The 23,758-nt window shown below is 39.9% G+C and overlaps 2 protein-coding genes across 8 annotated transcripts in view; one reads left to right on the top strand and one right to left on the bottom strand.

The window, feature by feature from the left end:
- The first annotated feature begins 74 nt into the window (after nt 1–74).
- zgc:110699 (uncharacterized protein LOC325371 homolog) lies at nt 75–8,559 on the top strand. Of its 4 annotated transcripts, XM_048262658.1 has the most exons (8): nt 75–155; nt 615–971; nt 1,191–1,269; nt 1,437–1,493; nt 1,575–1,648; nt 1,792–1,939; nt 2,465–2,558; nt 7,836–8,559. In XM_048262658.1, exons 3-8 carry the CDS (start codon nt 1,191–1,193, stop codon nt 8,023–8,025), a joined length of 642 nt encoding a protein of 213 aa, XP_048118615.1. In that variant the 5' UTR covers nt 75–155; nt 615–971; the 3' UTR covers nt 8,026–8,559. The 4 variants fall into 4 exon arrangements, with proteins under 4 accessions (XP_048118615.1, XP_048118616.1, XP_048118617.1 ...); XM_048262659.1 differs by lacking the exons at nt 75–155; nt 615–971 and adding an exon at nt 1,075–1,099; XM_048262660.1 differs by lacking the exons at nt 75–155; nt 615–971 and having other exon boundaries at nt 1,132–1,269; nt 1,795–1,939.
- Nucleotides 8,560–8,664: 105 nt separating this feature from the next.
- phf21aa (PHD finger protein 21Aa) overlaps nt 8,665–23,758 on the bottom strand; it is a 46,197-nt gene continuing 31,103 nt past the window's right edge. For 2 of the 4 annotated variants that reach the window (XM_048262653.1, XM_048262656.1), the window contains 10 exons: nt 23,223–23,552; nt 22,341–22,481; nt 22,203–22,254; nt 21,971–22,050; nt 21,599–21,659; nt 16,355–16,521; nt 15,527–15,682; nt 14,990–15,065; nt 14,008–14,111; nt 8,665–13,731 (listed from right to left, as the gene is read on the bottom strand). In XM_048262653.1, coding sequence (XP_048118610.1) covers nt 13,348–13,731; nt 14,008–14,111; nt 14,990–15,065; nt 15,527–15,682; nt 16,355–16,521; nt 21,599–21,659; nt 21,971–22,050; nt 22,203–22,254; nt 22,341–22,481; nt 23,223–23,552 — 1,551 coding nt within the window. In that variant the 3' untranslated portion in view covers nt 8,665–13,347. Of the gene's footprint in view, nt 13,732–14,007; nt 14,112–14,989; nt 15,066–15,526; nt 15,683–16,354; nt 16,522–16,617; nt 16,641–21,598; nt 21,660–21,970; nt 22,051–22,202; nt 22,255–22,340; nt 22,482–23,222; nt 23,553–23,758 lie in introns of all 4 variants that reach the window. The other 2 variants (XM_048262654.1, XM_048262655.1) reach the window with 2 other exon arrangements.

Raw genomic sequence — 23,758 nt, 5'->3', positions numbered from 1 at the left:
CCCGCAACACGCTGCCTGGGGGACCTAGTTCTGGGATCTGGACCTGAACTCTTTTTTGCCAGTGTCTGGTGATACCCGAGGGAGAGCAGCCACAGTGTACGCCCAGCGGGAGGCACTTTGCATCTGTGACTTGAAGATTTCTTCCTTCAAGAGTGGTAATGTAGCACTGAGGCTATACCCTCTATTGGACTCTGTTGTTTCCCTGTTCTTAGTGTGTGTCTGTGTGCGCATATGTGTCCATCTAGACTTCTGTCAACTATCATAACATCACATACTATTCAGTTAAGTTAACTTAGAGAGTCTTCAGCTAAACTAAACTTAAAACAATGAAATAATGAATCCAATTTGAGTTTACTTAAAACTTTAGTTCAGCTTTTGAACTTATGTTGAACAGGGTTACTATTTTTTACAGTGTTAGCTGCTATTGTTCTCATTAGAATGCTTAAAACATGCCATGACATTTGGAAATGATAGAACTAAAGCAATATGACCAGGGAACTATTTGAATGATTTGAAAAATGATAAAACATGCTAGGAAAAAAACTATAAGCTTTAAGAGTTTAAGGGTTTTGATAGCTCTTTCTTGGGAAAATTTCACTCTCCATGTCTATTAGGTCCTCCTCGGATGAGACTGTCTACACTGCGCAGCATGCTTCGCTGTCATCAACAATAAATCAATTGACTCTTTTTAATGAGATCTGGAATGGGTCTCACAAAAGGCCGAAATCATTTGAAGTTGAAAGAACTGAATGTGACAAATAGTCAGACGGTGGGATAAGAGCAGAAAATCATCGGGAAGAATATTCTTTGTCCACACAAAAGAAAACAACCTATATCTAAGAATGGTTTCAGCAAGAGAGTAGCGGTGAAACTTAGACCGTTTCACTCTTGTAAAATTCTGCGGAGCTGGGCTTGCCAGACGCACTGTCAACGCTGATTCGATTGGTAGATGCGCGCGAGTCTCCGGAGCGGTAAGTGAACATATTTTTTAATGATTTGGTCGTATTCAACAGAATTGCGAAATTCTCTCGTGTTGTCATTGTTTAATAATGAACAAAATTGGTCTGTAAATAAACAGCAACTTGTGAGCCACGCATGGGTAAAAAAGTCATTACATAACTTTGCATTCACACATTTTGTAGGGGTAAACTATTTGAAAATATTGTTATGCTGTTTCATTCTATTTGAAGATGACTGACTCTGGAGCTGCCAGAAAAATGACCAGAGCAAAGTTGGTCATTCTTGGACGTGACAACTGCGGGAAAACTGGTAACGACGGGGTCAATGTTATTTCACGTTAGTCTGGCTAGTGTGTCTGTTAGTCAACCTCGTTGTGAATAGCATTTTAGTCTATTTAAGGGTGTGTGTTGTTTGGAAAGTATTTAAGATATTATTTCTGTGGGTATCTGCTTACCATCTGCTTTGTTTAACTAAAGCACTGTGTGTCAGATTCATCACCAAGCGGTTCATTGGAGAATACGACCATAAAAAGGGTAGGCCTAATGAACTCAGCTTTGAGAATTCATTTTGGCACTGAGTGCCCATATAATGACAGTTTTTGTCTGTTTTGCCAGAGGTGACATATGGATGCAGGAAAGTGGTTGATAAAGAAGCTATTGATCTAGAAATATTAGATACAGTAAACAAGGTATTATGTTATATCATATACTATATTTATAATATCCTATATGTAGTAGCCAAGTAGCCTATCACCCAGTCTTTTTTTCTGAAATCAATAACAACATTTGTTTTGAGTGGCTCATTCTGTTTTATTTGTCTCTCCCCTTGTTGGAGTGTGTGGGTCCAGCTGCAACCTCATTGGAAAGCTCCATTAAATGGGGAGACGGATTTCTTATCATGTATTCTGTCACGGACCGCAGCAGCTTTGAATATGTATCACGTCTGAAAAGGCTCATTGACCATGTCAAACAGACTCTTGGTAAATTTTACACACACACACACACACACACACACACACCCTCAAGGCTATCAAAGAGCAATTTATTATAGTTATAAAAGGCAATTTATTAAAAATATAATTATAATGACATAATGATATGCTCAAAAATGGTAATAGTTGATAGGCCAACATCAGAGACACATCTCCATGGTGTGGATTGCATCATGAATTTTCCAGTGGCATTTTTGTACATGGACGGTTATTGGAATAACACTTTACACATACAGTAGACATGTCTCTGCTAAAGGATGTAAAATCCAGTAATTTCAAGAGGATTAGCTGCTTGACTCTTTACATCATTCTTTATTAGGGGGAATGTGCAGAATTTGTCTGCTAAATTGTCATTTTAACAACTGTCTGTTTTATTTCAAGAATTCCTACTGACGCAGATACATTAAACAGAGGTGGTGTGTGTGTGTGTGTGTGTGAGAGAGAGAGAGGTAAAGAGAAGGCGAGAGAGGAATGGAGAGTAAATCTCTGTCCATTGTCATTTTCTGTTGGCAGGTATCCCCACAGTGATTGTTGCTAACAAGTGTGACATAGAAAATGGACGGGTAGTGCGGAAAGAAGAAGGGCAGGCTTTGGCTGCTGATCTGAGGTCACACACTACTCAGTTTTAGACATATGAAGCACTTGCATGTTGCATCAGATTTCAATCATTCATTTGTCTGGTGCCATTCAGTCTATGTACTGCAAAATATAGCTAATGAGTTGTTTTACTTGTGAAAGCATGCAAACTGATTCACTTGAAAATAAGCAAACATACTTCGACTTGAGTAAAGAAAAATAGAAACTGCATTTCGTAATGAATAATTTTCACCAATGTAACTGACTTCAATTTAAGCACTGTTCCCTCTTTAAGAATTGTCATGGGTACCCCTTTAGCATAATTTCCAACAGGGTTCCATAAGTCTAACGTACTGTGCATGTACCTGCATGTTAGAAAATTACACTAACATGGTAAGAAACCAAAAATAGTAGGAAGATCATTCCATGTGAAATCAACCAGTGCCTCCCACTCGACCCCCTCATATGTTCTTTATTTAGTGATATTGTGCCTCTACATATCCAAGGTCTGCAAAATTATACCTCCAAATTTACCCCATTTCATGAAGTGTGCATTTGGCAACTCCAGACTAGCTTAAGCCCTATCTCAGTAACTACTTCAAACTTAAGCATGAATTTTGGTGTGCTAACAATCTTTACAGTGTCATTCATATGTCAGACACCTAACATCTGTCATGCCTGTCAAATGACAATGGCCTAAATATGGGTTTATCTGTAAAAACACCAAGCTTTTAGCCTAGAAATCTAGACGCGCCCCTAGCGGAATTACATTTGCTGCCAGGGCTAGTCTAGCAACTCTCCGTTGGCTTGTGAGCTCCAGAAATCGAAACTTAATCAGGCCAATGAAATCGTGTATAGAGTCGATTAGGTGGGCTTAACATAATGATTGATGGCAGAGTTGCAAACGGTTTGGCTTGAATTCCCTGCTACTTGAAAACAAATAAGATGGATGTTGCTGTTGGCGAACAGTGTGACACGAGTTAAGCTTTTTATTAAGTTGGCAAACGCTTGAACTAGCCAACTAGTCTCAGCTGATGGGAAACGATGGGACTCATATAGCTGCCGCTGTCCTATTGGCGTGCAGAGGGAATTTGAAAGACAACTGATTATCCCGCCCCTCGGACTGAGCACTGCGAATGGTGAGTGCCCAGACCCTACATTTTAATGTGGGTCTGGCTCGTCAGGCTACCAAGCTTTATGACCCTCCTGGAAGAACAACATGAGGTACAAGCCAAAGTGTAGATTGCCACCTTGTAGTCATCTTAAAAGTGTTAGGTCTAACTTTTCTCTTTTGCTGTCCCCTCAGGACATGTCCAAACTTGGAAAAAATAAAAATGTCACAAAAATGTATGATTGAGATGAGATATTGCACTTGTGCATACAGTATAACATTTGGATTGATAAAATCCTCCATTTTCCAGAGAAAATTAATTTAGATTTTTTTAACAACATCAATAAAATGCTGAAGAATGCACATAGACTTAAAGTCTTGTATATAACCTTATAGGGTGACCGTAAGCTTCCAGAGAAAAAAAATAGAAAAAAGCTTTGTGTGAGTAAATAATGTTGGTCAATTTCTCTCCATCTCTTACTCCATCCCCTACTCTTGGAACTTTTGTGCATGTAAATGAGTGTGTGTTTTTGTGTATATGTGTGCTTCTCTCTGTGTGTTCGCTTGTGAGTGTGTATGTGTGCTTGTATGTGTATGTTTGTGTGTGGGTGTGTTTATATGTGTGTGTGCGTGTGCGTAGCTGATATGGCCCCCCATGAACAGAATTCCACGAAACTTGGCATGCATTCGGAGGGTGTCATAATGACCTTACAATTGAAATTTTGTGCAGTTTTTAACATGTCAGCCAAAGATAGATGTGATTACAACGCCTCATTTTTGCTTTTTAATTTTTAACTAGGTGATGCTATACCTCAAACAGCCCCTTGAGACCAGCATTCAAAAAAAGTTGGTCATCCTAGGTTCTCGAGATATTCACAGAAAACTGTGTCCGGCCTACCCTCCTTTTGAGGGGCCCGGTGAGGCGGGTGGTCTTTCAGTCCCGGGAATTGTTGACACAAATTTACTGAAGAAAAACAAATCCGGAAGAAAGAAACTAAACTAACTAAACTAACTAACTAAACCTGTGTGACCGCTTCGCTAGCGCGGTGATCATAATAACACATCTTAAGGACTTTTGGCAAAAAGCTCCAGAAGGGTAATTCAGTTTGGTGTTTTTTCAAATGACCCATATTTAGGTTATTTGACAAATTTGACAGATGTCAAGTGCCTGATTGACACACGAATGACACTGTTGACCCACCAAAAAATATGCTTGAGTCTGAAGTAGATACTAGTATCTAGTCTGATGTTACCAAAATGGCCACTTCTCTGAAATTTGGGTACTCCCGTGGAAATATTTAGAATTTGGAGGTATAACTTTGCAGCCCTTCCTTTGAGATGTAGAAAATACAATATCAATCTAAAGAGCAGCAATGAGGGGGGGCAAGCAGTTGAGCAGTAGTTGGGATTGGGATTGGTTTGGATTGGATTGTACTGGACTGGATTAGATTGGGATTGCTGAGATATGAGCCTACTTCCTGTGATCATGGATTGAACTGGATTGGATTGGATTGGACTGGATTGGATTGGGATTGGGTCTTGAGTCCATGTACAAAGTTTGGTTTCTATATGTAAAAGCATTGCTGAGATATGAGCCTACTTCCTTTGATTATAATTAAAAGTATTGCTGAGATTCCCCTATTGGTCAAATGACGCCAGGATATGGTCTCAAGTCCATGTACCAAGTTTGGTGTTGATAGTGAAAGTGAGATATGAGCCTCAGGATGGGATCCTAAGTCTGGGTACCAAGTTTATTTTCGATACATGAAAGCGTTGCTAAGATAAGAGCTCATTTCCTGTAACTCAACGTGGGGTGTGTTGAGGTGTGTTGAGTTCGGCCTCATCCAAGGATTCCAAATATACCTCAATGTTCAATGTAATGCGCATAGATGTAATGCCAAATTTGAAACATTGGTGGCGCTAGAGCACTTTAGGTGCTGACATGAAACTTGGTGAAATTAATCATAATGAGAATGTACCAAATCAATGTGCCAAATTTCACAACTTTTTACTGTGTGGTTCAATGGTAAAGGAGAGTTTTGTTATAATAATAAAAATACGTTGTTATAATAACAAGAAGACTAGCTTCGCTGCTTGGCCCCCAAAAATATAAGGGGGTCGAGCGGGAAAGTTTTCCAAAATTGGATATTTTCATGTGGAATACAGTGGATATGGAAAGTATTCACAACACTTCACTTTTTCCACATTTCGTTATTTCAGACTTATCTTAAAATTAATTCTTTTTTTTCTCATCAATCTACACACAATACTCCAAGACCCCACAAAAAAGCAAGTGTTTGGAGTGTTTTGTAAATTCATAAACAAAAATAAAAGACTGAAATATTCCATTTACGTAAGTATTCAGACCCTTTGTTATGACACTTGCCATTGAGCTCTGGTGTATCCTATTTCTATCAATGGTCCTTCAGATGCTTCTACAACTTGATTGGAGTCCACCTGTGCCTAAATGAATTTACTGGACATTATTAGGAGAGGCACACACCTGTTTTATAGTCTTTTAAGCCCCCATGTAGTCTTCCAGGCAGCGCTGCATGGAAGGGTTAGGGTTAGGCAAGGATTAGGGTTAGGGTTAAGGTTAGGGTTAGGTGCCTTGAAGTTGTAGGTCGCAGCGCTGCCTTGAAGTCGATGTTGGGGGCTTAAAACACCCTTGAGCCACACATCTCTTTATATAAGATCTCACAGTTGATGGTGTATGTCAGAGTAAACACCAAGCCACAAAGTTGAGAGAATTGTCTGTAGACCTGCGAGACAGGGTTGTGTGAGGACACAGATCTGGGGAAGGGTACAAGAACATTTCTGCAGCATTGGAAGTACCCAAGACCATGGTAGCCTCAAATGGAAAAGTTTGGAACAACCAACAGTCTTCCTAGATCTGGCCGCTCAACCTAAATGAGTAATCCGGTAAAAGGGCTTGGTCAGACAGGTAACCAAAGACCCAATGGTCACTATGAGATCTAGAATTCCTTTGAGAAGATGAGAGAAGCGTAAAGAAGGACAAACATCAGTGCAGCAGTCCACCAATCAGGCTTTTATGGTAGAGTTTACAGATGGAAGCCATTTTTTTGCCGGAAGTTTGCCAAAAAGCACCTGAACGACTCTCAGACCATGAGAAGTAAAATCTTGTGGTCTGATGAAACAAAGACTGAACTATTTGGTCACTCCCAACGGTGTGTGTGGAAGAAACCAGGCATTGAGTTGCACTGACGTTTGTCCTTCTTTACGCTTCTCTCATCTTCTCACAACCCTGTCTCGCTGGTCTACGGACAATTCTCTCGACCTTTGGTTTGGATTGGTTTTCACTCTGACATACACCATCAACTGTGAGACCTTAAAGAGATGTGTGCCTCTCCTAATAATGTCCAGTAAATTCACAAGTTAGGCACAGGTGGACTCCAATCAAGTTGTAGAAGCATCTCAAGGACCATTGATAGAAGTAGGATGCACCAGAGCTCAAAAAATAATTGAATCCATTTTAAAATGAGTCTGAAACATAGTTGTGGAAAAAGTGAAGTGCTGTGAATACTTTCCATATGCACTGTAACCTATAGTGCTTAACTGGCTAATATCCTAATATAATAGGAGGTGCAATCTTCACAAAATTGGATTCATATAGAATCACTAAAACATTTTTGGGATGCGTGGCGAATTTGATGAAATTACATAGGGGGCACTGCAGCAGCTGCCATCTCAAGACATGCCTCTGCCAATAACTTGGGATGTAATAAAGGTTCAAAGTTCACGAGATTTGGATCACCAACACATTCAGTGGATGTACGCCAAATGTTGTGAAATTCTATCCCTAGGGACATGGACACACACTGTAGATATGCTTTTTTGGGGAAACCTACAGCTCCTAGCATAGTGCTACTGGTCATTTATGATGTCAGAGTTGGCTTAGTTCTCACTTTCACCAGAGCTCTGAAATCACAAACTACCTGTATTTGTACAACAGAAGTACTGATGAACTTGACAGAACAGGATTTACACCTGACTGTATTAACAGACTGCCGAAACTGAAGCTCCTAGTTTGTTAAATTTGTTTAAATGGAAGCTAACTAGTTTTTACAGTGTGGTTTATTGTTAGCCTTCCAGGCATTTAACACAGCTGTAGATTTGCAGATCTGCATCCGTAACCTTCACTTTGTCAAGCTACAGGTATTTCAATGTCCCATGCAGGTGCAGCTTCTTTGAGTTGTCTGTAGCAGAAAGCAGTGCTTCTGTGGAGACTGCTGTGAGTCAGCTGATTCGAGAGGTTCGCGTGGAGTTCAGCAAACATCTACTTGCCCTGGATAAATGTTCACGTATGCTGCAGATGAGGCATGCACTCAAGAATAAGCTCACACGCAGTAAGACCATGCAGTGGTGACTCTTGCGGACTCAAGATGAAGAAATGTCACCTTTCATCTGTGTGGAAGAGCATAGAGAATGAGGAATGTTCGAATGGCGTGAAGGTCTCTTTGGAGAGCATGATCAAGTTTTCAGGGGGCATTACTGACCAACATGCATTCAGTCTACGATTGTGATGTGGGCAGATGTGGATGAGGTGAAATCATTATTACAGAATATCTAACTCTGCAGCAGAAGAATACTCCAGTCTATGGCAGAGCAAATGCATTCAAACTAGAACATTTTCTCTTCTAGTCAGTAGATGGTAAACTGTAAAAAGTAATTTTTTGGGTTACAATGAGTAGGTACAAATGATATAAACATATGTTTAAGTTTCAATTGCTTTTGAGCTGAAGTCTGTAAGTTATATGGTTTTTGTTTCTGTTAGAAGATAACATTAATTACAAATAAATATATCTTTAAACATAGAATAGGATTACATAATTAGCATAAATTATCTTAAACATCATAGTGTTTGGAATTTTCATGTTTCACATGTTATATGCTATGTTATTACTGGTACTGTAAACTTCTAATACATATTTGTATACGAGTAGGCCTACAGTATGACCACATCCATCATACAACCAGTTGAAGTGAAATGAGGAGGGTAATCAAATAAGAGCACAAAGCATTGCTTTGTCATTTTAATTGCAAAAATGGTAAAATAAATAAATACAAATTGATCAAATGCTCCTAAAATCTCCACTTCTTTTGATGCTCTGCTAGAACGTCAGGTAAACACTGCATTCAAATAATTTATCACAACAGAGGCTCAAGTACATGACAGAGGTAAAGAAACTCACAAACATCTGGTAGAACACAGGATGCCAACAGAATGTGACAAAGGGTTGGTAACATTTATGCTGTAAAAATAAAAAGTGATAGTATTCAAAACCCAATGAAAAATACAATTAACCTTTTTTACAAGATGTAGATAACAATATGTAGATTGTGTCATAAATAATTTTCAAAGTTTGCAGCACATCAAGCATACCTCTTCTTGTTTTTGTGTCTCTACACCAAACATAACCTAAGAGGAAGTACCAGAATTTTACCATACCATAAACAACTCTTACCACAACATCCAGTGGGAGAAGGTAATAAATATTACCAAAAGGTCTTGATATGAATGCTGTTGGTGCAGAAGAAAGGTCACAGTTGTGTTTAGATTACCTATGAGAAAACAGTTCAATAAACAACATATGCTGCAGACTGTAATGCACTGTTGTGAACAGGGGAAAAACAGACAACAGAAAATCTCACTTTCAGCACACAAGTATACTTGCACAGGGGGCCATGTATCTTTTGACAGCTATTTTAATGGTTTGATATCCATCAACTTCCTTTAACATAGGGCAGATCCCGTAAGTGTATTTAATATAGAACTGGCAGAAACATATGCCACAATCATAAGATAGCATATTGTTTGACCCACTCTTGCTTTTGAACCTTTTGAAACACATGCAAAGAGCCATATGCTCAACTACTTTAACACTGTTTAACACATTCTCAGCCAAACAAATCATCTGAATTGTTTTCCTGATTCAGCGCAGTACCCTAATTATTCATCAAGCAAGGTTTGAGTATCTGCTCCAGTCATTATTCCAAAACATGGGCAACTAATTTTCAACATAATAGTCGAGGTAAAATTTGTATCTTCTTCCCCTCTCCAGTATAATGAGAAATCTATGTATATTTTGGGCACTTCTTTCATTTACAACACAATCTTTGTAGCTATAGAAAATGAAAATAGAACCATTACAAGCTGTCATCAAACATTATTACCGTTATTTTGCTGGTGCATACTCATGTGAGAAGTTATGAGTTATGAATCTGAGTATGTAGAACAGAGTCATGGTCATGGACATATTCTTTGGGTATGCTGGGTTTGGGGAAAATATATACTTCTGCATTTAAATGGTGCACTTCACCATAAGAGTTTAACAAATATCTGACATTCACAATAGTATTTGCCTTGAGGCATGACTGAAATAGATTTAGCATGACTAAACTCCACAATAGCCAATATTTAATGTTTCATGTTAATATACTATATACTATATTAAGGTCCGGATGGTGGCCTTTATTTGTTTTGCCATGTTCATGACATGCCACTTCAAAAATTGGTCTCATATAAGTCACATACTTCCGATTCAGAGTTACCAGTGATTTTAAACTGCAGCACATAAGCAAAGCTGAAATGCACATTGACCAATCCTGGCATTTTCAAGCAGTGATAACGTAAAAAGCCAAATAAATAAAAACCTACAAAATAAAATATTAAAGGCAAAGGATGACAACAACAGTCCTCTAATATCGTACAATGATATTTTTATATAAAGATATATCTTTTGATTTTGTCTGTTGCAACTTGCTTGGCTTCAAATAACCAGCGCTATTTCTGAAAGTCAGAAATTGTTGCCTGTAAGTTTTATATTTGTTACAACTCAGATCAAAATGTCAAAATAATATCAGTTCGCAAAACAACACACTACAAGGGATTGTAACTTAAGTCTTACTTCGGAAATAAATACAAATGGTACAAAGGTGATATGAAAATAATATAATAATACTAATAAGGTTCTGAAAGTGCTGTAGTATATTTACAAATAAAGTTGTAGTGAAACAGAATGAAAAAATAATGTGGCTTGTCTGTAACCGTTCAATGTAATATTCTCTTTAGCACACCCAAGACCGACATAGGGCACTCCATAATCAACCACAGAAGGACACATATTTAGGCACTGACCTCACACTACACTTCATCAGAAAACAAAAGCAGGCAGTCCCTATGCGCAGCCCTCCCTCTCCCTATGATAATCTGTTCTCTATTTTAAGCAAAGGAAGATTATTTTGATGAAGAGATACACCATACACAAACATTCTTTAAGACAATGAGAAGTAAAGACCAACAGTACATGAACCAAACACACCACTTCTGGAAAGAATTATGAACATTATTTCTTAAGGCAGTCGCAATATAAGAGATGTCTAATGCTACTAAAGGCCAAAAAGAACGGGGGAGCGCAGCAGAGTGCACATATTAAACACAAGACATAATACATGAAAACAACACTGGTCCTAACTCACACCTGTCTGCTGACCTCTGTGAGAAGTACTAGACCTACCCATCAGGAGAACATGAGTATAGTTTGTGCTCTCTAGTATACATAGTCTTTTTCTGTCATTAAGGAGATGAGACATAGAGATTATGAGGAAAGTAATTGGGGAAACCACCAGTAATGACCTTTACATAAGACAACCCAACAAATTAAGAACAAATGCCATTCACAAATAATTATTATTTTTTAGGCTCTGGTAGTCCTGTATTCACCACACCATTTCTAAATATGAAGAGGTGGTCATAGGCCCCAGATGAGAGTCCAAAAGTTTGATCTTGATGCATTCAATATGGGAATATACAAAACAATACTCCAGATTGAGTACTACACCAGCATATTATGATGTGACCGTCAAGCCATCACACTTGTGCTTATAGGGATCCTAATTGCTCTTTTCAAGATAAGAAACCACGGCAACTGAGAAACCAAAACAACAAAGAAAGCCCTTAAGATGCTACGTCAGTGTTAATAACACCTGACTAATATTGATTTGATCATAAATTTGAGACCAGTGTGCATAATGTGGAAATGTAGGAAGTTCAATGGGACAGTTTTCTATTTGTCACCATAAGCCAGCTAGGACGAGACAGAATATCACTGACTGCAGTTGGCAAATGGCAAAATGGTCACATAATAAAGGCATGGTCATTCACAAGCAAGCCATAGTGGTTTCACCTCTCTTATAGCTGTACTCTCTGATAATTATAATTTCTTCTTCACTCCTAGGGTCAAGTCTTACAGAAGCAGTACCTGTTACAGATTTTCTTGGTTATGCACATGTAACCTTTAGGTACATTATGTTCAGATTCCATTAAGAACTTAAGACATTTCCCTGCTATATTTGGATTCAGAAACATTTGGCAGTTGAGAATTCAACAAATTATATGCAAAGTTAATCTTAAAAAAATAAAGAAAATATATTTACAGAATGTTTCCAGTCCTACCATTTTAATTAGAAATAATTGTTTTATGAAACAGAAATGCACTTGTAAAGATTTGTACCTTAACATTTCAACACTAGGAAGACCTGAATAATTTCCCCCACATATGTAAAAAATAATGTAAATCATTGTTCTCTTTTTTTACCTTTAACTTCAAATGTTTGAGCAAAAGTCCCCCCCCCAAAAAAAGAAAAAACCCAAAACAAAACAAAAACGAAACGCCCGTAGCACTTTGACAGATACTTTTTATATATCGATAACTAAACCTGCTCATCTTCAGCGAAAGGTCTTCGCTTAGCAGTTGGGTGTGAGTTTAACAAGCCTGAGATGAGATCTGCACTAATCCAAATCATCTTCAACCATCAATTCTCATCACCTCTTGTACCCATTCATTTCCACTGCCTTAAGAGCACAGTGTCTGTCAGCAGTGCTTTAGAATGTAAAAAAAGATGAAGAATAGAATCCAAACCAAGGCCAGAATTAAGTCCATTGGCATGTGACCACACAAATCCAAAACACTGGCCAAAAAAACTATGGCATGTATCTGACATACTCAATGACCCCTGCTGCAGACGGAAATCCGCCTAGCCTTCAGATTATTGGAATGGGGACCTTTTGGAGCATGAGATTTCGGGGAGTTTGTCGTGATGACTAGATGACAGGAGAGAGATGTAGTTGGTGAGTCAGTGGTAAGAATTACAAATGCTTGTCAGACTGTCACAATAATGAAAGAAACGGGAGAAATACACTGAGGAGTTGCTTGCTCCATGACTGCTGCAGAGCTGTGGTTTTGGTTTCAGAATGGTGGAGAGGTTGGTGAAGAACCTTTAGATGGGAATTCAAATATCTCTCATCCATCCCTTTTTACGGAACTGCAGACCAATGCACCCTAAGGACCCATCCCCATAAAGAGGCGCTACGGCGACTGTTGCAGGCACACGTTGGTGTGATGTTTGAAACCTTTATTACTATTATTATTACTATCATTGTTCATTAGAGTCATTATGATCATCCTTTACACTGACGTTATTAGACCTTGAAATGACATACTGCTGGTACTGGACAAACCCCTCTGTTTCCCTGACTGGCAGTCAGGAACACCCATCCTCACAGACATTTCAATGACAAGATGAAAAAAGAAACTGTACTTTGATTGGCAACTTTGGACACCTTACTAAGGTGCTGAAGGGGTTTTCCTAGATGGGTATATCACAGTTGTCCATAAATGGCTAGGTGTTATTTGGCTCCCTCCACATGTCTGGGGGGTATTGCCTGGGGTTGAGGAGGCTCTGGGGCTTTGCTGAGGTTACTGCTGTTGCCAGTGCTGTTGATGAGATCCTCCTTCTCTTGATCCTCTCGCTCATCTGTGTTGTCATTCTTTGAGATGTCCGTGCTGTTACTGTTGCCGTTGATGTTGTCACTGAAGCTCCCACAGTTTGTGTGCTTGGAGCTTGGATGCTCCGTTTCACCGTTAGCGATGCCGTTGGGGTTGGATGGTGTGTCAGGCAGGGGCGGGAGGCTGATGCCTTGGATGAGGCGTACCAGACCTTTGACTTTTTCCAGAGACACCTGCATTTCCTTTTGCCGCGCAAGCACTGTGTTCTTGGTCTCCATGCATTTCTTTTGGGAAAGGGCAAAGGCAGATCTTACTCACACATAAGGTCCAAACAAAAGGAGTGTACAGCCTTTAAAAAGCATTGAAACATAAATACAAAACAATACTATACAAAAATAGTTATTGTGTTTTGGGGTGTCTATTTTCAAATAACTAAGAAACTAAGAACAAAATACTTTAGTGCAAGTATGTATAGAAAGACAGAACATAATGAATATTTTACTATTATAGAGTCTTACTGTTATTGAGTTAATTAATATTTTACTATTCTAGAGTCTTACTGTTATTGAGTTGCTCAGTTGTTTGACTCTTTGTTCCAGATGCTCCCTTTCTTGCTTCAGATCCTCACTCCATTTCACCAGTTTCTGTTTCTCCTCCTCTTTTGCTGTTAGAAAAATAAAATATACAGGATATTACAGAATAGTTTTGATCAGTTGACCCTTAAATAAGTGGGTAGTTTAAATGGTTAAATTATTTGCTAGGTAGATGAGGTTTAATATAGTTGGAATGACTGAACAGTTAAGTAGGTGGATAGTTTAAATGGTTAAATTGTTTAACAGTGAACTATTGTGGTAAGGACTTTTATTTTGAAACTGTTGTGGACAGAGGAAACAGTTGAACAGGATGTGTAGTCTTAAGAGAGCCAGTTGTATGCTTAAAGCCTGAGAAACTGACAGTTGGTGCAGGTGGCCTGGCCACCTGGCCGAGGATTCTAATTGCTTAAAATACATAGAAATTATCGTCTTAAGGTATTGATTCATATATGATTATGTCTTAAGGTATTGATTCATATATGATTCAGGCTGTCAGATCCATTATCACTGCCAGAATGACCTTCTGTCAGTGCTTTGTTTTAGTACATTATATATGTTATATACATAATCAGCTGAGGAGTTTCTCAGCCTGATCATGTCTTAAGGTATTGATTCATATATGATTCAGGCTGTCAGATCCATTATCACTGCCAGAATGACCTTCTGTCAGTGCTTTGTTTTAGTACATTATATATGTTATATACATAATCAGCTGAGGAGTTTCTCAGCCTGATCATTTCATTCATCAGACTGACAGAAATGTGTAGATTTCAGGCTATAGTGTCCAGTGAAGTCTGGGGAGAGGAGTGGTTCTGACTAATGACCAAGAAAGACGCAGAATAACCATATATGATCCAGACAGACACAGTTACCCATCATGCACTACATTACATTACAAGTAAACAACTATGGTTCATCAATGTTCAATCAACAAAAAATAAAATCTTACCTGCTTTGTATGCAATATATGAATGGACTATGGCAAGTGTTCCAGGCCATGGGATTGCTTCTTCCTTCTTCATCATCTAACAAGCAAGAAGGAGTGAAGTGAAGTTCCCTATTAAATTATTCCAAAATTATGAGGGACAGCACCATTATACAACGCAATAATGTAAAATTATGTTATGAAGGTATAGTCATAATACCAACCTGATACCATACGTGGATATACAAACCTTTCTTATTTTCTTACCAACAAGCTAGTTTTGACGGATAACTGTCTTGACCACTCACTCAAACCACACAGACAAAAATAAAATTTAACAGTGAAAATGTAATTTTGACTAAAAATAAAATTTGACTAATAATACAAAATGAAACATGGATGTCCAAAACAGAAGACACATCTAAACTTACAAAGTAGGGAACAGCCTTCAAAAGGGATGCCTGCTCTGATGCTGGGTTATATATGGTTGTTCTACATCATTGATTTTGCCACCTCACCCCTGAATGAAGGCCACTGGCTCTTTAAGGAGTAGGCAATTACCTGATCGTGACATTTTGGGCAAATCCACATGCCCTTGGGAATGGTTTTCAGGGGTGGATCCAGGCAGTCCAGATGATAGACACGTGAGCATGTATCACACATAAGCAACTGACCACTGCGTCTGCACACAGTGCAGAAGTCCTCATGGATATCTCCCTGTCAGGAAGAATTGCACCAATCAGTATCATAGCTGCTTGATGCTCTACCAGTTACACTGAGGGTATTAGGGAGCAAAAGGGAGGTAGGCTCTGGGATTTGCTTTGCTGTGACCTGTCTCAATCTCACAATATTCTGCAATATCAGGTTTCCCAAAAACTAAGAAATACTTACTGTGAATCTAAAAAACAAGTAGAATAGTGGACATGTTTTCATGCTATTCGACTTGCTCTACTGATACTTTCACCAAAATGGGCTCTGTTCTAAAATGTCTACTAGAAACTAGAAATGTCTCCTAGTGGGCAACTCTACTCTTCAAACTAAAAAATACAAATAAAACAATCCTAACATGGGGAAGTACAGGGAGTCAAGAGGGGAATAGGGAACTGTTCACTTTGTAAGGCCATGGACATCCTCAAAACATAAAAGGACAAAGGGTGATGGATGGAGGTATGTTATGGAATTGAGGAGCATTTCTTCAAAGGTACTACTGTTGCAGTGTGTTCTGAGACCAGCATAATCCATCAAGCCAAACTGGACTAAATCCACGGCGGATCCCATGGCCATAAAATAGGCTGCCTGGGCACTGAGGGGGCTGGCAGTAATGAGCTACGTGAAAAGTGTGCTTCCTCTTGGATCTAGTTTGCCATGGAGTCTCTGGCAGCTACTTACATCCCCAGAGCTGGGGTTTGGCAGAGGAAGAGTGTGTGGGTGGACGGGTAAAGAAGGCCCCCCGGAGTCGGGGCCCCTGGGGGCCTGAGGGGCCAAGTGGCTGCCGGTGGGGGTGGCAGGGGGATGAAGGCCCAACTCCGACACACTGCTGTATTTAGGAGGGCGACCTGAATGAGATGAGACAGACGGGACAAAAACCAAAACAAAAAAGGAAAACAAAAAAGGAAGCAGGGAACAGAAAAGCAAACGTTTGTCTGACATACCTTTGACAAGGAGTCCTCATTGGCTAGCACAGAGAAAGGAGGCGAAGCAGATATTAGGCAAGCATTGGGTGAGTAGGGAATATCGTGTTAGTTAGGGGATAGGGCAGGCACAACAGATGTCAGAACCAGTAACAGCCAGCATCACATAGTAAAACTCAGGTCACCACCCAAAGAGAATGTGAGGACAAACAACAAACACAAGCATCATATTGCTCTTATGTAGCAGCTGTACTATCAACTAATTGAGTTTGATGACAGCAAGTTATGGCTTCTTTTAATTATTTCTATTTTGCTTATTCTTTTTCCGCTCCAAAAAAATAGACAGATACGTGCATGTTAAATTGTATACTCACCTGTTTTTATGTCACATAAATTTGTACAGTCATTTCCTTTACACTATTTGCTAATTTTCCTTACTTGAAAACTGTCACATGCCAGATAATGCTTTGAATAAACAAAATGCTGAGGTAGTACAATTCCACAGTTTAAAGTATATCAAACACAGAGTGATTGTTAGACTTGAAGAGCCTGAGTGGAGTGGTGCCAGGATGTCCCCACTCATGGAATGTGTTGTACAACTGTTGGACAATCTATAATGACTGTGTCAAATACCCTCACTCAGAATTAATTTCTGTCAAACACATGAGAGAGAGAGAGAGATGGAGAGAGAGAGAGACAGAGAGAGAGAGGGTCCTGAAAACAATGCCTAACAAAGACCAGGTGCTAAGAACATTACATAACAATCTGGTAATTACACCAGAGAGTCTAACTGACAAAGTTGTGTGTCATTGAACAATATGAAAAAGGTGCTCTAATGGAATATGACTTATGTATGTAGGCCTAAATATTTGTTTTTTCTGGTGAATGAATTTTGATAAATGGACATTTTCACTATCAGGAAGCATCAGCATTAGCAATAGTATTAAATATTAGAGGGCAAGCATGCATATTTGGCTTGACTTGGGTCGAACAAACCGCATAATATTTATGAGCATAAAACAGAAAAAAAAAACAGCACAAAAATATAGAAGCTGTTCTTCTCTGAACAACTGTAAAACACTTACCATGTTTTGACAGAGCATAGCTGAAGTACAGTAAGACCCCTGTACCTGAGAGGGAAGCGACAGTGTTTTGGATCGCCGAAACCGTGGATAGTAGCAAACACCATAATAACTTCACCGGAGCACAGAGATGGCTTTTAGATACTGTATGTGTTATTATGGTGCACAGCAATAGACTAACGTTTATTGTGACCTATTAGGTTTATATGTGTTTATTACGACTATTGTGTCTTCCGTCAGAAAGCCCCCCTAAAGAGTTTTATTTTTACCTTAAAATAACGCTTCCAAAATCATTTTGATGGCACGTAAACTCTTAAAAGGGCGAACAGCACTTCTGCCGCACCCTGAGCAGGTTTTATCACTTGTAAAATATGAAGTTGCTGTTTGGGTAGGAACACTGCCCCTCCCCCCTCTGACATCACAATGGAAAAGAGCTGCTGTTGAGTACAACTAGATAGACTACTTACAGGAATTCAGAGCTCTCTTTCTACAGACTGCGGTCGGTGCATTCCCTCTATATTATATTGGAGTTATGTTTACAGTTTATTGCAAAGACGCTTCTCAACTGTAGGGGGACCCCAGGAGCTAATATTATTTATCAGTAGCACCACTAAAAAAGAGAGTAAGGAAACAAGTAAGGCGTGTTCCATGGTACACCACACAGACAAAAACCCTCAAACAAGCAGCGCGCAAACTTGAACAAAAATGGCATACTACTAAATTGGAAGTCTTCCGCCAAGCATGGAAAGATATCCTTATCACCTACAAAAAAGCACTCAACGAGGCTAAGTCAACCTACTATTCCTTGCTGATCGAAGAAAACAAAAATAATACAAAATTTCTCTTTACCACAATTTCCCGCCTGACGAAGAGCCACACTGAAGTAACCGAATCTATCCCTATATGCCTAAACAGTAATGACTTCATGAATTTTTTCAATGACAAAATTGAAACAATTAGAGATAAGATTAATAACCAATCAGTCTCACCAGATATTCGTACTCCATTGCTGAACGGTAGCGAAAACATAATTGAATCACAGATGAGACGAACAACTTTGAATTAATTTACACCGATCGACATATTAGGCCTCACTTCCACAATTTCCTCATCAAAATCTACAACTAGTCTACTAGATCCTATCCCTACTCATCTTCTGAAATCTGCTCTCCCTTTCTTGGATAATGCTTTGCTCCAGATCATAAATAACTCACTGCTGTCAGGGCATGTACCACAGTCGTTTAAGTTATCTGTTATTAAGCCATCCCTCAAAAAACCTACCCTTGACCCTAACAGCCTGGCCAACTATAGGCCTATATCTAATCTCCCTTTTCTGTCGAAAATACTAGAAAAAAATAGTGTCCAAACAAATTAGTGCCTTCTTACATATGAATAAAATCTAAGAATTATATCAATCTGGTTTCAGAGCTCACCACAGTACTGAATCAGCTTTAGTTAAAGTTTTTAATGACCTCCTCATTGCTGCCGATGCCAATTTTAGTCCTCCTAGACCTCAGTGCTGCCTTCGACACCATAGACCATGACATACTACTTCACAGGCTTGAACATTTGATAGGCATTAAAGACTCAGCACTCGCTTGGTTTAGATCATACCTTTCTAACCGCAGACAATTTGTACAAGTCCACAGTAAACCGTCTATCCAGACTATGGTAAAATATGGGGTGCCTCAAGGCTCAGTACTAGGGCCCCTGTTATTTTCTCTCTATATGCTTCCCCTAGGCTCTGAAATTAGGCATTAAATTTCATTCTTATGCAGACGATACACAACTATACCTTTCCGTAAAACCTGACGAATTAACTCCATTAGCCAAACTTGACACATGTATAAGAGATATAAAGACATGGATGACAAATAATTTCCTGCTTTTGAACTCCGATAAAACAGAAGTCATGGTTGTAGGTCCTAAAAAGATGAGGGATATCCTATCCTCATCACAGGCTACATTTACTGTGTTAAAAATTTAGGAGTTACAATTGACCAAGACCTATCACTAAGTAATCACATAAAACAGATTACCAAAACTTCATTCTATCACTTAAGGAACATTTCAAAGATAAGGAAGCCCTTATCCTTACCAGATGCTGAAAAATTAATCCATGCTTTTGTAACCTCAAGGATTGATTATTGCAACGCTCTGTATGCTGGCTGCAATAACACCTGTCTAAAGAGATTACAGCTTATACAAAATGCAGCTGCTCGCACACTCACTAGAACTAAAAAATATGAACATATTTCCTCTATCCTGGCATCTCTACATTGGCTGCCTGTTAAAAGCCGCGCATTGACTTCAAAGTATTACTTCCTAGCATTAAAAGCCATTAATGGCCAGGCACCAGAATATATTAAAGATCTCCTAGTCTCTTATAACCCGCCCAGACCGTTCATTTGACGATCACAGAATACTGGCCTTCTTGTAATTCCAAGAATCTCAAAAACGACAGTAGGTGGCAGAGCTTTCAGCTATCGCGCACCCCTCCTCTGGAATAATCTACCCTCCTCAATTTGATTAGCACCCTCCCTATTTTTAAGTCTAGGCTTAAAACATACCTCTTTACTGCCTCCCATAGTTAGGTATGGTGCGGTGTGGAACTTCACCCATCTCAGGGATTTTGGAATGAACCAACCTGCTGAGTCCTCGTGTGACTGGCACCCCAGTCGCGCGTGAGATGGTGATCACTGACCATACCTGCGCTGGTGTCGACTACCCCTCACCATGCCTTAGTTATGCTGCTATAGCATAGTGCGGTCATGGACTTCTCATGTGCCACACCGTACAACCCCCTCCCCTCTCCTCTCTCCCCTACCCTCTTTCTCTCAACTCTCCCTCTCTTGCCCATTCTCACTATGATTTACTGTAACAATATATAGCACCACTGATCACTTCTTGACATTAACCACATTGATTTCAAGTAATACTAACACATTCTACGTTTCTCTTTCTTCTCCCTTACTGTACCTCACTTGTGAGGTATATCATCACCAGTCATCAACCATCCGTGTGCCTGGCCCTCCTCTTACCCATCCCACCTGAAGTCCCATCCTTGACTACTGTATTACTGTCCCCCTACCTAGATTCCTGGCCCGTCCAGCCCCATCACCTGCCTATGACAACTCTGCCCGGATTCTGGCTAGTCTGCTGACCCACCACTTGCCCCCCACAACTTTCTTTCCTGGACAATTCCGACGCCGGACTATTGCACTTTCTCTCACTAAATCATGATTATGCTTCATCATACCGGATACGTAATCATCCCACCTTCTTGTAACTTTCACCTCAGGTGCTTTAAACACCATGTCCTATTCTCCACACCTGACTGTCATATGCATTTGTCATTGTTTACAGACCTTACTGTCCGTATTGACCCTAGGCAGATGGGTCAGGCCCTTGAGTCGTGGATCTGCTCGAGGTTTCTTCCTATATGTATCTCCAATTCTAGGGAGTTTTTCCTCGCCCCTGTTACCCATGGGCCTTCCTTCTTTCTTTCTTCCTTTTCCCTCTTCTTTTTCTCTGATTGCCTACATTCTGTAAAGCGCCATGATACATGTGTAATGTTTTGCCGCTATATAAGCACAAAAAATTGAATTGAAATTGAATTTAGTGCTGGTTTAACAATTTGTTTCCCTTACATTTCAATTTAATATTTTTTGGCTGAGGGGAACCATGGGCAACTGAAATTGCAGACACTGTGCCAGCGGATACAGGGGTTCAACTGCACTTGTATTTTACAGCTTTGCATTTATAACATGAGTGCATATCATGCATGAAAATATCTTGAATAATCTGTTCTGGTGCATCACTAGTCTATGCTTGTAGAGTTTAGAGTCGGCATGTTCACAACTTATGGACTTGCCAGCAGGTTGCTTATGGCAGACAGGTGCAATTCCATTCAGACTGACCTCGCTTTCTGGTGCCCTGATGGAGAGGGGTGTTAAGGTAGGTCACAGCTGTCTTCTTGCGCTGAGAACAGAAAGAATCCATAAACTGACAGAACAGCTTATTTTAAAAAAAAAGTGCTTTGTATCTCGGCATAAATAAATGCATTGAGATGTATTGACTTTAAACTCATACCAACAAGTTTTTGCAGAAAAAATGTTATGTACTGAAACTGTTGAGTTCAAGTAAGTACATTTTGTTTGCACTCAGAAATGCAACACTTCAAGACACTGGTTTCATCAGCAGCATTCACTAGTTTTTGTAATGTCATGTCCCTAGGAGGTGCTGTGCAAGCCTCAGGCGGTATGCAAGATGAGAGCTGCGAGGTGCTTTACCTCAGGCTCAAACACAGCCCCACTGTAGACTGGGTTTGCTGTGGTGCGCCGCTTTCGCTCCTGCCTCCGACTCTGAATCTCTGAAGGAACACACATGAGACAAAGAGATGTCAATCACAGTTACAGTCAGACCTACTGACATGCTGCCCCTAGGATGCTTATTACTTAAAACTGTATATCATAGCTGAATAACTACATTTATTTCAGAAAATCAAGATGCCACGCTGCTTACCCTCTAAATGGTCATGGGTTACTAAACCAAGGGACACCATGAAGGCAAGTTTCTGAAAAAAAGAACCACAAAGTCATTTCATTTATCATCATTCCATTATCCACATAATTCAGCATGAGGACTGTGAAGTGTTTATACCTCAGGACTCTCCTCTTGTTTGGGAGGGGGAGGGGGAGGGGGAGGAGGAGGAGGGGAAGGCATCGTCACAGAGACGGGAGAAGGGGACGTGGGCACCCTCAGGGAGGTATTTGGCTCTGCTTCATCCGGAATGATCTCAGCCTAGACAACAGCAACATCATAGTAAGCAGTGGCTTCAGCTGCCAACAGACACTGACCATACCACTTTGAGATAACAACTTAAAGATGCAATATAAAATGTTTGTTAAAAACAAAATACTATTGGAAAATGTAAAACAGATGAATTATTCAGAAAGCATGACAAAAATACTTTCACAATATTCCTGTGAACTTGAAACTAATAACCAGGAAGCATAGAATACACTGTAGAATTGCAATGTTATGGTTGGTTTTCATTATCATTTTTGACAATAAAAGTGTTTTTTAACAAGCAATAAATCAATCAAAGTGCCATTTCCCATTCCCTTTAAAAACCTGGTGTACTTGCACCTAGATAAATTGCTCTTACAATGAACGCAGAGGGATTCCACCAAAGCGTGCTTTACTGAAACAAGTGTGTGAGTAACAAGCAGAGCATGCATGTCCTGCCCTGCCTATGGGCATATTCTATTTCTGAGCTTGTGCAAAAATACAAATTTTTATATTTAGTAATTCACTTTCTCAGGACTCTCGGACAATGGGTTACAATTGAAACCGTAAGAATGCACACTACAACTGCAACATTCACCCCCAAAATACTTAAATGAATGAATAACAAACCATAAGGACATTCAGCCAAACTGGGTAATAAACACTCAGAACAATCTTTTTACTGCATTTCTGGACTCATTGCTAGAGACTCAGCACAGGGCAGGTCAGAAGCTCTAGATAATGCATACTCACCTTAGCATCAGCACTGATGATGCTAGCCTGCTGTATAGGGGATGTGGTCAGTTGGATGGGGGCAATGGTTGCCGGAGTGGTGATGACGATGCCTGTGAGCTGAGTGGTGGTCAGGGTCTTGGTGATGGTGGCGCCGGACTGGCCGTTGAGGATCCGGAGCTGCGTGATGGGGCCAGGGGCTGCGGGCATGGAGCCAGCGCTGAATTTTGTTGCCAACATGACGGGCCTCTGCAGTAGCTGGGGAGCCGCCAGCATTGGGGTCAGGGAGGTGGGTGTGGGGGCAGGAGCTATGGGCACTGTGGTGGCGGGCGTGGCTGGTCTAGGTCGAACCTGGACAAACAGGATTCAAAAATCAGTCCTGTGCTGATATCTTTCACAGACATTAATGAATAAAAGCTTGCTTGTTACAGTACAGTACTCGTTCAAAACTTTATTCAGTGGAATATACAATGTAGTTAATGGCTCTGAGATGGATACAGCATGATCCATCTAAGCTGAAATCTCAAGTGTTTGGCACTCAGCAATTTCTCGGGTTA

Source organism: Alosa alosa, chromosome 14 (assembly GCF_017589495.1).
Source record: "Alosa alosa isolate M-15738 ecotype Scorff River chromosome 14, AALO_Geno_1.1, whole genome shotgun sequence".
NCBI lineage: Eukaryota > Metazoa > Chordata > Actinopteri > Clupeiformes > Clupeidae > Alosa > Alosa alosa.
This window is presented reverse-complemented; position numbering and strand designations above follow the sequence as displayed.